The following is a 13,553-nucleotide window of genomic DNA, read 5'->3' on the forward strand; positions in this document are numbered from 1 at the left end:
TAGGGTAGATTTAACAATGTAGTTTGACAGATAGTTCTTATATTTCCAAACACTTTGTGAAGTTCAGAAACTGCAAACAGAGTACTTCATCTGGTATTGGAGAAGGATTTATTATTTATTATTGCCAAGAAAGTCAACTCAATCTTTTTTTGCAGGGACAGCTTGAATCAGTGTGGGGAATACAAGGAATGGCACAGCTAATCTGCTGAAAGAAGAGTGATGAGATGCCCAAAATGAGAGAGAATCAGTTTGGGAGTTCCAGGACAATTTAACACACCTACTCTTTATATAACTGTCATGGGAACTGTAATGACCACAGTGAGTCAGAACTTTAATTTATCTGATCTGACGATCTACACCTGGTACAGGCTAGAGCCCCCAGCACTGTTGTTTTGGCTTTTTAGCGCAAGGAGGATGGGTGGCTTGAGTGTGGATAATGTGACTGTTAAAAAAAAAAAAAAAAAATTATTCATCAAACAAGAACTAGCAACCTTATATTGCATTTGTTGATCTCGATTTTGGATCAATATGGCAAGAGGAAAACATCTAATTGACTTTGAAAGAGGGTTTATTATTGGGCACGGTTGGCGGGAGCTTCAGTCACAAAGACTGCTCAACTGGCTAGTGTTTCAATAAGAACAGTGACTAAAGTGACATGTGCATTTAGATCTATGAGAAAGACATCAGTAAATAGGGTCGGAAATTGTGAAGCACACATTCGATGACTGTGATGCTTGTGCATTTGTGCGATATGTAAGGAAAAACAGAAGAGAAACACTTCAAAAGTTGTTCCTCCCTTATCATTATTGTGACCTCTGTTAGGTGTGTCTTAAGAATGTCTTGAAAGCAAGCAGAAAGAGCTCGTAGAAAGACAATTATACATTAATGCAGAAGTACAAACACATTTGAAATATGCTTTCAAGAGCTGGGAAATTATTCTCTGACAAAAGGGACTTCCGGATGAGGGACGATGAATTTCCACCTGAGCGAAACGTCATTTTCTTTATTCTACAAGAGGTGTTCAGAGACATTCTTAGACAAAACAGGGATCCACTTACAGAACGAACTCTAAGTATTACTTAAACCAACCTGTAATGCACTGATGAGGTTTCTTGACACAGATGCATTGCACAGTATTCATTTTGTACCTACATTTTATATATTGTGCATCTAATTATACAGGCTGTGCATACTTACTCAGGCGCAATAATTTGAAGTGTTTTCCATTAAAGCATCAATTTACCAGGCATTATTTAAGAGTAAACTTGCCTGAATGTCCTTTGGATGCAAGGTCTTATAATCAAACACAATGACGTGCTCTGTCTGGGTGTTTAGGAACAAAATGGATTCGGGGGGTGCTACGCCCAGAGCTGTCATAACACGTTACCTTCAGGACTGATGAAAAGTCTCTTCTAATGTCTTGGTTTCCTTTCAGAGGACTAATTACATTTGATGTACAGTACTTTTTGACAGCTCTAAACAAACTGGAGCTCATTTAAGTCTAGTGTCTGATGAAGGACAAAGTTCTTATCTGAAGTTATAGATGAAAATAGCTAATGGTCTCTGTTTAATCTAACTACAATTTGCTTTGTCCTTCGGTTAGAATAATTAATTTAGAGGGCATTGCCTTTTTCATGTAGAACCCTTACCTCATGTCTGGGGTGTGCAGGTAAAGAAATCCTAAAAATATTTTGTGTGAAGGTCAAACAAAGCTTATTAAGGTTTGGCAAGGAAAGCTAAGGACTCAAAGAGATTTGCTTGTAAAATGCAGTGGATATGAGATACGGTATTATAACAGAAGATGTATTTTAAAAAGGCATCGTTTTGACAGAAAAAGAGCATTCTGTATTGCTGTGTGATGATTTGGAGGCTGGTACTGGAATCACTCTCTGTCAAAGTGATCACTCCAGACACTATCTGGGGGGGTTAGGGGGTGGGGGGTGTGGTGGGGGGAGGGGGAGTACAGCTTTTTCAGCTCTTGTGCATGGCTTAGTTTAAACCCAGGCACCGGGTGACTGGCTACAAGGAGCTCGCTGTCTAATGGCCAGGCCTCGGGGACATCACATTTGGCTTAGCGGGATCAGTTGGACAGGGCATCCGGGTCCTGGCTCACCGTAGAGCCCTTTGATGGATCTGCGCTAGGAGGAGGAAGCCACAATGCCTGAGCGAGAGGCAGGCACGGCTCTTCAGTCACGGTCCCATTTCATTAAGATTAGCATCGTGTTGTTCTGCCTCAGACCAATAATGTAAAATGACCATATGTAAAGCTTCAGCCACAACCCTGTTAGATTAGGAATAGCAGCATATCTCTCCATATGTAAACCTCCACCACAGGCTTGTTAGATGAAGATTAGCATCATCAATTGGCATATATAAAGCTTCAGCCACAACCCCGATAAGGAGCAGCATCATGTCTCCTCATATGTGACGCACAGATATGCTTGGCCAGGTTTTTTCACTGGTTTCTCATGGTCCTTTGGTTGCTTGCTTATCTTGTTTATTTGGCATATCGAATAGCTAGTCGTAAAGTTCACCCTGGCTGTTTTATATGACTATAACTTCAAGGGTGTCCTGTGTGGCACAATTAAGTACAGCTGTACCTCGGGGATAGGCATATTACAGGACAGATCAACGTTTAAGTGCCAATTCTGCCATAAGACATGTTTATTCTATAATTTCTTTTTTATAAACAGAATTTGCTGTGTCTTTAACTGTTTTGTATCATGTAGATGAGGGGTGTCCGGTCTTATCCATGGCCCAGCCCTATGACACCTATGACACCCCTGGTGTAGACATTTCTTGTTCCATGCTTCTGACCCAAGAGTAGCTAAGATTGTTTTAAGTGGGAAGAAAAGCCACACATTAAAAATGAGTAGTACACAGTATACAGATGTGTTGACCTCATCACTCCTGCAGAAGAAAGAAAAGATTTGTTAAGCATGCTGGCTTTGCAGGTGCTCCCATTGGTGTTTATATGGTCATGGCTTTGCACCTGCAGGTACATAAATATAGCCACGTAACAGCAGTGATGCTCTCCATTAGACTAATAATGACTGACTTCAATTCCCTTTGGATATCCTGCTGCAAGCCTTCTTTATAATTCATAACAGCATAATGGGTGCTTGGGTATTTGTAATATACACAAGAATATTAGCAGTGATTATTTCGTCTTTGACTCATCTGTTAATACACTGACAGCCATTAAAAATGCAGTGGGCCCATGTGCACATTGTGACAACGTAGGCCTCTGTAAAATCCATCCTAAATAAATATTTAAATGAAAATGCTTTTTTTTGTTCAGACAGTGTAACATGTTAAGGATTACCAACTTTAAAGCAAAAAATTGTGTTTGCCTTACAAATAAATGCAAATATTTGTTTTTTTTAAGGCACAGTTGTTAATTTGTAAGGCATAAATTATTTCTTTAATCATGCCGTCATTCCATCATTTATTGTCCTAGTAATAAATTATTGCTGCTGTGTTTAGCAATGCTATTCAATTCTGTACTTTTTATTTTGGTTCAAAGTTTATACAGAATTGTCAAAAAGGAGTAAAAGTTTAATAGCCATTGCAGTTATTTTTGCATCAAGCCGAAGCTCAGCTTTTCTTTTTAATATCAATATTTGTTTGGCTATTTTGATCTTATATAAATAGCCCCTAATATACAAATGGTTTACCTACAATAACATGACCTTGCTTATAAACCTTGTCTATGCTACCATTTTACCCAACAATTGGTTGTTTGCTATATGCATTGCAACATTTCATTTTGCCTTCATTATAAATCAAAATGAGCTTTGCTAACCCCGGTACACTTGTCCTAACTTATTTGTGAAGATTGTGTGCAACATTAAATGCACACGCAGATGCCAAACCTGGCCAATCCACACCCATTTATGTAGTATTATATTCAAAGCTTGGTAACTCGGATGCTGGCGTCGTGGCCGCTAAGGGGCTTGTGCGAAAGGGGCTACTTCAGCCAATAAGCCTTCAGTGTGTGTGTGTGTGGAATCACATGTGGAAGTAATGGAAAAATTATGTAACATTGATTACAAAATGCAAAATAACAAATTTTGTCTTCACTTCCTATCATACTCCTTTATATTTCCTGAGTGAAAGATGACTGAATGTCTGAATATTGTGAATTTCAGCACATTTCAGTGCCAGGGAAGTACACTAGTCTGCTGTTATTCATATGCAACTATGCTCTTTTTTCTGTTCTTTTTTTTATTTTATTTTTTATTTTTTTACAGGCAATCTCTTTTTTTAATCAAATGTCAATTGTCTTAAAGTCCAATTTACTGAGCCCAGTAAAGTGAAAAGTGGAATTTCAACTTCAGCTGAAACTCTCGACTCTCATTATGGCGTGAAAGCCGGTTAGAGGACTCCCCGTGACAGGTGCTGTGCGAGCTAAAGTGAGCGGAACTGCAGCCGAAATGGCGCTACGGCCGCCGTGACAAACAAACTCCCTTCTGCTCTGACGTTCCATCTCCGCCACTGGTGTTTAAAAGCCACTTTAGTCCGGACCGCTGAACTGTAAAGGAATATAAATGAACGTCGGACCAAGCTCAGGTGCTGCACTGCAGCAAGAAAAATCGGTCTGTGTACAGGGGTTTTAGACTCTGTGTCCTGAGGAGAATATTCAGTTAAATAGGAAGGTATATATACTGTATATATATATATATATAGGATATCAGATTCTAATAAATTTAATTACTGTGGATTCTTACTGATTATCGGTAATGGACTGTATATGAAATAAAATATATTAAATTGTAAAATATATTTATATACATTATAAATATACATTAACTACAGTAAATGTGACAATTTCTATTACTGTTGTGTGCTGATATAGCTTCCACTCGTGGGTGATCAAAAGAAATCCCATCTCAAATGAAGTGTAATTATGCTGTAGATATATTGCTGTGTGGTTTCAGAATTAGCCTAGATTTTTATTACTACTATTTTGGCTCTCAGCCAGCAAGTATTATTCTACCGGTTGGGCAAAAAAACTTGTTCAACCCAGTTTTGTCATCAATGAGCGCCGTCTAATTTCACCTTGGAATAAAGTCAAATTGCAGCCGGGTTTCAGCTGCCACAGATGTAGCTGATTTCTCAGTTGATTAAGTCTGGCTTTAGAATGTGTTTTGAAGTTAATGAAAGAAATAATGAACCTAAAAAGGATTACTTTATATGAACTGAAGCAATAAAAAAGGAACAAAAAAACATCTTTCCAATAAAGCTGGATAGGAACTTATGAAAGATAGAGTTGCCCTTTACATTCTTTTTTTTTTTTTTGTAATGCACAGAAAACAAGTTTTCTGGTGCCTGTCCTGGGACATGGTGTTCCGAGGCAGCAAGGCAAGCAAAACTGCACCATGCTCCCTTTACAGAGAGAGAAAAACAGCGGGCAGCACTCTGGGGCTGTGTGCACAATGGTCTACATCGGGGGTCTTGAGCCGCAGTCCTGGAGGATCGCAGTGTCTGCACAGTTTTGTGGTTCCCTTTCAGTGAGCAGGCAGCTTAGGTCTTTGAAACAAGGGTTGCATACACTTTAGCCAATTCATCAGTGCTCTCATGGTAAAAAAAAAAAAAAAAGAGGTAGGCAAACTCTGGGCATGCCCATTTTCCACCCGGGCCTATGTGGCTGGCGCATCAGCTAGGCCTACTTTTGCCCGGCTGGATTATGCCGCAGTGCAAAAATGAGCTGACCCTCTCTGAAGACTGACAATTTAATTACTATTTACCTCAGAGCTGGCATCCATTTCCTCTTCAGATCAATTCAGGCACTTGGCAGGATAAATTTGTGCAATTTGTTTCCCATTAAATCTTTTAGTATCAATTCACTCAAATTCTGTCCATAGCTGTTCCCTCAATTCAGTTCCCTCTCATAACCAATTCTTTAATTCAGTCTCTTTTCAATATCATTTTTCTCAATTAAATAACACCCATCCCAATCGTGGTTTCTGTATTTAGTTTACCTAGATAATACTAAGGGAAAATAATCAATATACAGTATGAATATTAATATTGCAAGTAATCAATGACTGACAGGAGAATTATTTTTTTTTAAATCAATATTTTATTTCTTTATGATTTTCTGTTGTCAGTAATAAAATGTTCACTGTAAAAACAAGCAATATTTAAATGTTTTGAGTGATAGAACTTCTATTAATTTGTTCTTTCACATTGTTTTCACAGATCACTTAGCCAACAAGCTAGCATTGCTGTCCTAACCTCCCCTATGAAGCATGGGTGAGAGAGAATATTGATTTCATTATTCATAATATATTTTTCCATAATAAAATAAAAGTCAACTTGAATGGAAAATATGTATTGTGGAGGTTACTTCTTAGCAGTTGGTTGTTATGATGTTTGGTCGTTTGATGGCGAATGGTACATTAGGGATAATCCCCAATGAGCAGTCAGCTATCAGGGAATAATGACCGCCAGAGAAGTGAAGAAGGGAGGTTGCCTCCACAAGGGTCATTATTTTCTGATAGCTGACCACCTCAGAGGGGATTATCCGATTTATCACTCAGCTAATCACCTTATAGAACAGTTACCAACAATGATTATATATTAGTTCATTTTACCTTTATTGATTTTTATCAGCTTAATGAGCTGAACCTGAAATACTCTTCTTTGGTCCTTTGACCATATTATTTTAGTGTTGTCAAGCAAAACTCAGGTTGATAGTTCTATTTGGGCCATTGTTATGCAAAAATATCAGGTCGTTAAATCTATGATTCCATGAAAACAATAATTCTATCAGGAAAAAATACTTCCTCTCTTGCGATCCTTTGTGATCTTTTTGCTGCCTTCGAATGTTGGATGAGTGTTCTGGACATTTCCATGACAGGCTGTGTGCCAGAATGGTAATGGTAATGTTCCAGAATTTGTACCCCAAAGAAGGCATATAGAAGTGATGCCTGCACATGGATTAACCTTAATAGAGCACTTGACATACTAGGGGGCCATGCACCATTATACCCCCCCTCAAGGAACATACTGTAACAAACACAAAGTACAGGATACGTTCCTTCAGTTTACGTTTATATCCATTTGACTTAGTTACAGCATAGGAACAAGGGTATAAGGTAGTCATGCTAATGCATGTTAGTAATCAAAGGAATTGTATGTGTTAGTTTATTACCCAGTAATATTGTTAATCATTCCTTTGAAGAAAGGACATCACACAGAGGCAAGAGTATTATGGAGTTTATAATTTGCTTTCGAAAAGGTTAACGGAGAACAGCAAGATTAATCCAATTATCATGGCTCGGACTGAAATTAAAATGTCGCATAGACCTCCTGCAGTGAAATCTGCAACCATACAATGAGTGACCAATCATCACAGCCAGTTCCCATGGTGATTGCAGAGTGGGCCAGTGGTGAAGGAGTTGGTCCTATGACTGCAAAGTTTTATGATAAAATTCTGGTTGGCAGACTTATCTAATTTGCTATTGTAAATAACCTGCAGTATAAATTATATTGATATTATGATATTGATGTGAAATGATATTATGTTTAAAAATATAAGAAATGTTATTCACCTGAGATAAAGAAATCTGCCAAGCCGAAAATAACACAAAACAAACACAATGGTAAAGAAGTTGTTTTCTCTGTGTTCTGGCTGTATGTAGTGTAATTTTAATGTCATTCCGTTAATGAGGCAGAAATTTCAGAAAATCATTCCTGGATGAAGTGACTACCACTTCAAAGCATGCATCTTATCGAATCAGTCGCCCCATGTTACTTAATTGAATAATAATGTTAAATAATTTAATAATAATCCCAATTCTGTGCTGACTTGGGTCTGTATCTTGTCTTTATCACTGAACTGTAGCACCATCAACTGAAGGTCTCTAACAGTTTAAAATGTTATTTGAAAGGAATTGTACAGGGTCAGGTTCAGAGGGGAAAACGGCATTATCATCTGTTTCTTTCCCAGTCGTTTAGAGGCTGTGTTTTCAGCTACCAGGACTAGCTTGTAATTCAGTCCTGTAGCAGCTGCCTCTAGTGCTGCCTCTTCATGAAGCCACCTGTTGAGCAATCAGTAACAATCAGCCCATTTCAACGGACAATTTAAATGTGCATTGCACTGATGTGCAATTATTCTTTATTTTTAAAGAAAACAGGCACGCACATGCACGCACACATGCACAAACACACACACACACACACGCACACACACACACATGCATGCACACACACACACAGAGTTGATATGTGTTCCTAAGATCCGAGGTATGATTCATGACCAAGGGCCAACACCCAAGGGGTAGCTGCAATACTTCTCAACAGGATAATAAGGACATGTGGGATGTGTAATTATAGTTCATTACATATCGGGTCACAGAACTCTCTCATGGTTATTAGCACATAATTATATTTTATTAAATAAATCAATACAAGACAAACACTTTGTGAATTGTCTTTTTACATATTAAAAGATCACAAATACCTAATACCTAATCACAGATTACCACTAATATTACACAAATAACTACAAAATACAAATAGCCGTTACCTATTTTACAAATTCCAAATTTCTCAAAATCACTTATTGAACCTTAGTGATATTTTTTATCTATTTATTTATTTATTTTTTGTCATTACAGTTTTCAATGTTTACATATATTTCTTAAGTGTAGTGGAAAATAGTTTCATGAATGCATACTTTATTTTTTACTTCATAATATCAGCCACATGATTTTCTTGAATATGATGAAAATGTGAATCATCAATTTGTCACAAATAAGTAATATAATGGAATAGGGCATAATATATTCCTGTTAAAGCTTAGCTTTTTATACATTTCAAATTTAAATGAAATCTTTGCTAACTTGTGTGTTGTTGGGTATGCCAGTTACTGTAGCTACAACTAGGGGAGATTTGCATGATGCGGGTAGGATGCAAGCATATGGAGGCAAAATTTACAGTTTTTTAAAATCAAGATGTGAAAGTAAATTGAACATAAATCCTGGTTATTGAGTATAGCTTTAGCCTTGTGCCTTGGGTCATAGTCCTGCTAGGTCCCATTTATAGGTCTTATCAAACATAAGTACACTTTTGCTCCATCCATTGTCCCCTCTGTCCTAATAAGCTTCCCAGTCTCTGCTGCAGACAGGTGTAACATGATGCTTCCACCATGGTTTCTGACAGTAGGGATCTCATTGACTGCGTGATGTGCTGTGTTAGGTTGGCCTCAGATGTAATGCTTTGAATTTAGAACAAATGTTCAACATTTCTGATTGATGGTAAACTAGACCAAGCTCAAATGGAAATTGACTTTCACTTATTTTGATCTACTCCATTGGTCAGAATTATGTCCTTAACCCTGAGTTGGTTAGAAAGCTATGGAAGCTAAATGAAACTAAATAAAATGTTTTGTTTTTTCTCCCCAATGCACCTTGCCTATGGTAAGCCCTGGCTACTCTAACCACTGTTCAGCTCTAACATTTATGCATTTCAAGAGCCATGTGTATCAACTGACACCTGCACTCGGAGCTGGAAACAGTGATGCATTGCATGGCCAGTAAATTGGAAACTATTCTCTGTATTTTGAACTCTCATGTTTGACACATCTTTGATTAAAGAATGATTCATGGTTTCAAGACCCATCCAACATCTAGGCTGATTTTTAAACTTCTAACAGTGGGCAATCACAGACTTTGTATGCAACCCAGCAATGTGTCCTAATTGACAGTTTGAGAAGTAAGGAAGACAAGCCTGCTTTTAAATTTCAGCATTTAGCAGATGGTCTTATCCAGAGCAATTCACACGGATATGATTCCATATGATTCATTTACTGTATACAGCTCTACATCCCACTGAAGCAATTCACGTGAAGTACCTTGTCTAAAGTCAGCACCCCAGCTGAGAAGTGAACTTGCAGCCTTTGAGTAAGATGCCCAGTTCCCTTAACCCAATACTACATTGTCACCAGAGGTGGGTAACCCGGCTTCAAAAAGTAAAAAGACTGTTCATATATTTGCTCCACCAACATGCACTAAACCAGCTGATTACAATAATTAGTTCTCCTATCATGCTGAGGAGTTATGCTAATTAGAATCAGCTGGTTTAATGCATGGTGGTGGAGAAAACACATGGTCAGTCTTTTTACTCTTTGAAACCGGGTTACCCACCTCTGATTGTCACCCAACAATTTTTCACAAGTTTTGCTTTCTGCTTTTGGAGTGGAGAAGGAATGAAATTTCTAATGTTAAAATACCTCTGTAGAAGCTCTGTTTATTTTTAGCATGTCTCTGTTTCTTCGGTACACCTCTTAAGAATTTATGATCTCAGAATTCACTTCACGTATCCTTCCCGTACCTGAGCTTTACCAAACAATTCAGAAACACATTTTCAGAATGTATATATAAGTGCACAATGGCACTGTAGGGTGTGACTTCCCCAGTGAACATTATTGAAAGATTTTGAAGACTCTTTCCAGGGTTTATACACTTAATTTCTTTAGTGTATTAGCCCCTACTGTTTCTCAAAAAAACTATCAAGTTCATGGTTCACTTGGCTGACAGCTTCAGAAAAATTAGGTCAGAAATTGCAAGAATATGAAGCACTGTGGACCCCTGTGGATTTTGAAGATTCAGGTTCATGCATGGGAGAGCACAGGAGGTTAACTGCCTCCATACAGTGTGCAGAAGATATCTGTTTTAGCAGGAACAGATAGAGCTGTAGTGTGTTTCAGAACCAGGACTGTGTTAGCCAGTATGTTCCGGAATTATAAATACAACATGGCCATATAAAAACCTTTCTCTGTTTTAATGTTTTAAATATTCTCAGTGTATGTCTTGCCAAGGTTTATAATTTAAGGATATATTATCTTGTCACAACTTAGCACAATTTGTTATTGGCTGCGAAGTGATACTACTAATACTTAGATATGGTCAGCCCAACCCCTCTTAATGCTATTCCATTTATAGGGTCATTGAAGAATCTGTGAAAAATATTACAAAAAAAAAAAAAACTATAATTTGTCATGTATATAAATGTCGGACCAACTCATAGGTTTCTGGCTAATTAAAACACATTTTATAAGTCCATAATGGAAAAATTATCTAACTCCTGGTAATATTATGGATGGTGTAACCTGATAGTGAAAAGAAAGAGGGATTGAAAATGTTGCAAACTTATGTAGTAATGATACATGTTCTAATTTTAATTATTTAAGAGAGACTTTTGCAAGATACTCATACTTTATAAATATGTGCAGATAAGGAATTTAATCAAATCTTGCTTCAAAAAACTTCCCACACTTCTCAGAAACCTTGATTGAGAAAATAATAATCAAATATTGCTCAATAAAAGGGGTAATAGCAATATAAGACAATACTATAAATAATGAAGCTAATTATATATAAAATAGAGATCAATGGGAAAGAGATGTTTGACATGAATATTCAATTAAAGAATGGTAAAATCTTCTCCAGAATTCACAAAAATGCTGAATGATACAATTCAATATTCAGCACTGAATTTACTATACTCCATATAGACTGTATCAGCTATAATAATAATGGCTCTGACAAATGCCTTAGATGTGATATGCAAAAGGGCAGAGCTTATACATAATGTTTTGGGGATAATAAGAGTTGGTCTCTTTTTTTGGAAATGTATATATACGCATGTGTCAAAAGTAAAAAAAAAAAAAAAAGAAATTCGCAAGAATCCATGTATATCTATATTGGGAAATGCTGAGATGTTGAGTGACTTTTATAAAGATGAAAAAAAAAAACAGATTTTATTAGCTGTGATTGATTGTATTCCAACTATTTGGATATCACGCGCATTCAGTTGCCTGGAGTTATACGAAAAACATGGCGGGACGGCTTGACCGGGATGCCATTTGGGATCTGCAGCACCTCCCCTCCCTCTGCCCGGCTCGCTACAGCATATGCGCTGTGCTGTGGCTTGAGCCAGAGAGCGCGTCAGAAAGCTGTTGACACCGCGGCTATCTTATCAGCTGCAGTCAGAGGAGCAGGGCACAGGTACACATTGGCGCTCGGGGAGACCGCACAGTAAATTACAGGCGATCGGTGGCAGCCCCTGTGTGTCGTCCGCCGGCTGAGAACAGGCAGTGCCCAGATGCCAGCGGGAAATTGCGCTGATGTGCCTTACGCTTACGCGAGGGGCGGGGCTGGTCGCTACAGAGCTTGAAAGAGCCTTTTGACGGGTTCAGCAGATGTTTTTTTGTGTCTTTGCTGTGCCAAGATCCATAAGTTTAAATGGCTGCAAGATAGTGAAATAAGCAGTGGTACATACAGGGAGTCAAATGCATGCGTACCGCATCCATTTCGGTTTGCAGTTTTTGCTGTTATATGATTAATGGGTCCATGTCTGTGCAACTTGACAGCTCTCAGCATCAGAGAATATCCTAGTTCTTGTAGCATGACACAGCCAGAAACTCAAGGACACCATCTGTACTCAGATTCAAGCATCCACAGCACCAGCAAACAAAGACACAGTGGGTGTTTAGGCGGGGTCACAGGGCCGCAGCCTTCCTACACGATGCCGTTGCACACACTGACACTATGAGCCTGCATAGTTGCTGGCACATGTTTTAACTGTGACAGGAATGTGAAGGTTACTTTAAAAGCTATGACTGCTTATTTCATGAAAGTGCTGAACAACAGTAAGCACAGGATTATGATAAATATAGGTCAGTCCTACTGAAACATGAAATGCATACAGTAGTTATGTATTTGTATTTACATTTATTATTTCAGCACAATGAAATTGAATGAATTTGATTTGAAATAAAACTATATGAAATTATGAAGTGAAGTAATGAATATGAAGTGAGTACTGGAACTAGCTTACTTGTCTTCCTTGATGATGTGACGGCTGACAGTAACAGAATGAATTCTGAAGTATACAGAAGCATCTTGTCCGCTTAGATCGAACCAAATGCCTCAAAACTCATTGGACGCTGCTTCGCCATGCAGCAGGACAATGACCATAAACATACTGCTAATTCAACCATGGGGTTTTTCTGTACCAAAAACTGGAAGGTTCTTCACAGTCACCCAAATGTACATGCATTTCACTTGCTGAAGACGAGACAGAAGGCAAAAAGCCTTAAACAAGCAGTAGTGTGTGTGTGTGTGTAAACAAGACTTGGTGGTGTTGGCGGTTGCAATAATTTGAAATCTAGGACGGGGTGCTCTTTAGCTAGCTAATGTCAGTTCTTCTTGCTAATTCTGTCATGAATGTTAACAAGCTCGATTCCTAAAGCTGATTTAGATGGAATACCCTGTCCTAGATTCCATTGCGCTCTCTGATGTAGTTATCCGTTACATGGTTCCCTGTAGAAATATGACGGAACGTGGTGGGTGCCTTTGCCTATTTATTTTTTATTTTAGGATTTGGCTATAGATGACAGGTTCGCTTCGTGAAGAAATGTGATGGTAAAAGTAAAGTACAGCATCATCCAGAATCCGCTCATCTGATCATTTGGAAAAAACAGGCATTGACCCTCCTCACCTGAGCATTAGCATTACCACAACTACGAATCCTGTTTTACA

At 38.1% G+C, this 13,553-nt stretch overlaps 1 protein-coding gene across 2 annotated transcripts in view; it reads left to right on the top strand.

The window, feature by feature from the left end:
• Positions 1–13,553, top strand: part of opcml (opioid binding protein/cell adhesion molecule-like) — a 349,349-nt gene that overhangs the window by 72,087 nt on the left and 263,709 nt on the right. The window contains exon 1 of one of the 2 annotated variants that reach the window (XM_035435362.1): positions 6,240–6,258. The exons of the other annotated variant lie outside the window; for it this stretch is intronic. Within the exon in view, the coding sequence (XP_035291253.1) occupies positions 6,255–6,258 (4 nt within the window). The 5' untranslated portion in view covers positions 6,240–6,254. Of the gene's footprint in view, positions 1–6,239; positions 6,259–13,553 lie in introns of those variants that run through there. 2 annotated transcript variants of the gene reach the window in all.

This window comes from Anguilla anguilla, chromosome 9 (assembly GCF_013347855.1).
Source record: "Anguilla anguilla isolate fAngAng1 chromosome 9, fAngAng1.pri, whole genome shotgun sequence".
NCBI lineage: Eukaryota > Metazoa > Chordata > Actinopteri > Anguilliformes > Anguillidae > Anguilla > Anguilla anguilla.